We start from the raw sequence: 3,671 nt of genomic DNA, 5'->3' as shown, positions 1-3,671 counted from the left end.
GGCTGATGGCGATTGAATGAAAGAACGAAAGAAGGAAAGAAGTTCAAAGGCAAGAAGGCCACAAGAAGGCCACAAGAAACCAACTCAATAGTCCGGAGCGCAGGCCAGAACCGAGGCAGGACGGAACACGAGACTCATTGGTGGCGCCCCAGCCCTGGCCCAGCCCACCCATCCGACCACCCCTAGCCCCACCCCCTACTTGGTAGCCCACCCACCGGGGGCCGTGACCGATTTCGCAGGCTTGGAGCGCGAAGGCCCAGCCAGCGTCCAAGCCTTGGGACCGGAGCATCGGTTTCGCCATTCAGGCCGGGATTGAGCATGAGGCGCGGGGCGTGTCCGGCCTGGCCCGATCCTCAGTGGGCGTGAAGCCACTCCCGCCCACCCCCCTCCTCGGCGGCAATATGCCCGCCCCCAGGTAATACCGGGTTCCAGAGAGTCAGACGGTTGTTAAGCTCTCGAGAGAATGAATCCTGATGTCCGGACCCGCCCGGATCTGCCCGGACATGGCCACGGCCATTGAAAGGCACCATCGGCCCAGGGGACGTGTTCTCAGAGGACTGAGGTGGGCCTGGCCTGATCCCGGGGGTTTCTGAGTGGACGCTGTCCTTGCCCCCTTGAGCCGGGATTAGTTGACCATTTCGGCGGGTGGTCTGGTGGCTGTGGGTTAAAAGTCTGAGGGTTTTGTTTATGTTTCAGGCCGGGCAGTTTGCGGGACCCGGACGTGGCTTTGTTGTTCGAGAGCGAGGATCCCGACAAGTTGTTCGATGACCTCCGGGAAATTGGCCACGGCAGCTTCGGGGCCGTGTATTATGCCCGGAATAATATCACGGCCGAGGTGGTGGCCATTAAGAAGATGTCTTATGGCGGGAAGCAGAGCCTGGAGAAGTGGCAAGACATCCTCAAAGAGATCCGATTCCTCCGCCGACTCCAGCACCCCAACTGCATTAGCTATCAAGGCTGCTACTTGAAGGAAAACACCGTTTGGGTAAGGTTCTTGCCTTGGTCCAGGCTCTCGTCCGCCTTCAGCCATTGACTCATCCCGTGGCTATTTTCAGCTGGTCATGGAGTATTGCCTGGGCTCGGCCTCGGATATCATCGAGGTGCACAAGGCGCCCCTGTTGGAAGAGGAGATCTCGGCTATTTGCGCCGGCTGCTTGGCCGGCCTCTCCTACTTGCATTGTCAAAGTCGTATTCACCGTGATATTAAGGCCGGCAACATCCTGCTCACCGATCAAGGCTGCATCAAGTTGGCCGATTTCGGGTCGGCCTCCATTGCCAGTCCGGCCAATAGTTTTGTGGGCACGCCCTACTGGATGGCGCCGGAGGTGATACTCGCCATGGACGAAGGCCAGTACGACGGCAAGGTGGACGTTTGGTCTCTGGGGATTACGTGCATTGAGCTGGCCGAACGAAAACCGCCCTACTTCAACATGAATGCCATGAGCGCTCTCTACCACATAGCTCAGAATGACAGTCCGACCTTGTCGTCACCCGAATGGAGTGACATCTTCCGACATTTCGTGGACTCGTGTCTACACAAAAACGCCAATGAGCGACCCAATTCCGAAAGACTGACCCAGGTATGTCCCCACGAACCCACCCATCCGTGCATAAGTGGATGGGATTACTGTGGAGGAGGGGGTGATTCAAGTGATGCTATGGCGTGATCTTTACCCTATCTCTTGGTGTTGTTGTTTTTAGCATCAATTCGTGTCGCGCGTGAAGGCCACTCACGTGCTTTTGGACTTGATTGCGAGGACAAAGAATGCCGTGCGAGATTTGGACAACCTCAACTACCGAAAGATGAGAAAAATCCTTATGATCGACAACTGTGATGACCAAAGCACCATTGGAGATGACGGTACAATTGAGTTGATCTTCCCCAGCGATAGATTCAGCAGCCATACATGCTTGCTCATGTGCTCTTGTTTCCAGATGTCAGCGTGTCTGACATGAACGAGGAGGATAATGCGGGTGGAAGTAGCAAGAGTAATTCCGTGACCTCGGATCACAGTCTCCAATCGACGGGCATCAGTGCGGCATCTTCGCAAGGCTCTTCCACCAATAGTCTTCCAGTCAACCCCGCCAACAACCACCATCTCCACCACCACCATCTTCATCATCATCATTCACAACACGCCTCACACCATCCGCATCCCTCGCAACACCCACCCTCTTCATCATCTAGTAGCATCCGTGGCACGAGCGACCTGGCTGGATCCACGGGCACGTATCACAATCCGCTTCTTCATTCCGAGGAAAATAGTCCCATTCCCTTGCCTTCAGGCTTCCATCGACCGCAGCAGCAGCAAATGCGGGAAGCCGCTGCCGCATCAGGTGCTCAGTCAAAGTCCTCGAAAGTCTCCCAAGTAAGTATTCATTCATATAATTATATGCGACCTATCACCGCCCGCCTTCTCGCTATTCAAACTTTTCAACTCTGGATCCGCTCCCGCCTTTCCAGGTCAATCCGAGAAAAATGCTCTCAGCCGCGGCCAGTTTGGCGGATGAGCCCACGATCGATCCGAAGAACTTTGCCACCATTCGGACGACATCCATCGTTCAAAGGCAACAGAAAGAGCATCTTCAGGAAGAGATGCACGAACAGATGTCGGGCTACAAACGGATGCGGCGAGATCATCAAGCCGCATTGGCCCGTCTCGAGGAGAATTGCCGCCAAGAGATGGAGAAACACAAAGGCATGCTCGACCGCGAGTACGAACAATTACTCACTCAATTCAGCAAAGATCTCGAGAAGCTTCAGCTGAAGCACCAAGAGGAGCTCTCCAAAAAGGTAGATCGGGATTGCTCAGTGGGCCCGTTTGAGATGATCTTCAATCATTAAACCCTCAAAATATCCTTGATTCCGTTTTGTCCCTTCTTAGCTCAAGACGAATATGGCCACGGAGAAAAAGCTCATTAAGGAGATTTCAGACGAGCAAACGGCCGAAAAGAAGTCCTTCGAGACCCAGATGAGACAGGAGTACAAGCTCAAGAAAGAGCGGTGGAAGCGGGAAATGGCCGAGGGCAACACTCCCAAACGTCAGAGAGAAGCCGTGCTCTCTCAACACAAGGACAACTACAAAGAGATCGACGCTGCCGAGAACCAACGCCTCACCCGCATCCAAAAGGATCGCTTGGATGAGCAAGTCCGCAAATTCCGGAGGCGACGTCTCGTCATCTATCACAGCACCGAGCAAGAACTGCTTCGCGAGGTAAGATAGCAGCTCTGGCTCTTCAATCTTCTGCTCTGTAAAGGCCCTGAAGCAGCCCTAATCATTTTTTATGACGCATTCAGGAGCTAAACAAGCGTCAGACCCAGTTGGAAAACGCCCATGCCATGTTAATGCGCCACCACGTCCAGACTCACGAACTCGAGGTGAAGCAACAAAAGACCGTGCATAACCTGCGTGAGGATCACGTGCGGCGCCAGCATCAGACCGAGCACGGCAGTCAAGAGGAGTACATGCGGCGCTCACAGCGGGAGCTCAAGAAGAAACATGCTTTGGAGATCAAGCAACAGCCCAAGAGCCTCAAGCAGAAGGAGGTGATGATCCGCAAACAATTCCGGGACACGTGCAAGATACAGACGCGCCAATACAAGGCGCTCAAGACCCAAGTGCTTCTGACAACGCCCAAGGACGAGCAGAAGATCATCATCCGCAAGTTGA

General features: G+C 54.3%; 1 protein-coding gene across 1 annotated transcript in view; it reads left to right on the top strand.

Annotated features, from left to right (window-relative positions):
- The window catches only part of LOC131886249 (serine/threonine-protein kinase Tao-like), a gene marked incomplete in the record, with an annotated part of 6,892 nt that continues 3,221 nt past the window's right edge, over positions 1-3,671 (top strand). The window contains 8 exon segments of the mRNA XM_059234519.1: positions 1-415; positions 697-985; positions 1,056-1,580; positions 1,702-1,861; positions 1,936-2,369; positions 2,465-2,794; positions 2,886-3,215; positions 3,299-3,671. Coding sequence (XP_059090502.1) covers positions 402-415; positions 697-985; positions 1,056-1,580; positions 1,702-1,861; positions 1,936-2,369; positions 2,465-2,794; positions 2,886-3,215; positions 3,299-3,671 — 2,455 coding nt within the window.

This window comes from Tigriopus californicus, chromosome 9 (genome assembly GCF_007210705.1).
Source record: "Tigriopus californicus strain San Diego chromosome 9, Tcal_SD_v2.1, whole genome shotgun sequence".
Lineage (NCBI taxonomy): Eukaryota > Metazoa > Arthropoda > Copepoda > Harpacticoida > Harpacticidae > Tigriopus > Tigriopus californicus.
The sequence above is the reverse complement of the archived record's forward strand: the minus strand, read 5'-3'. Positions and strand labels throughout refer to the sequence as shown.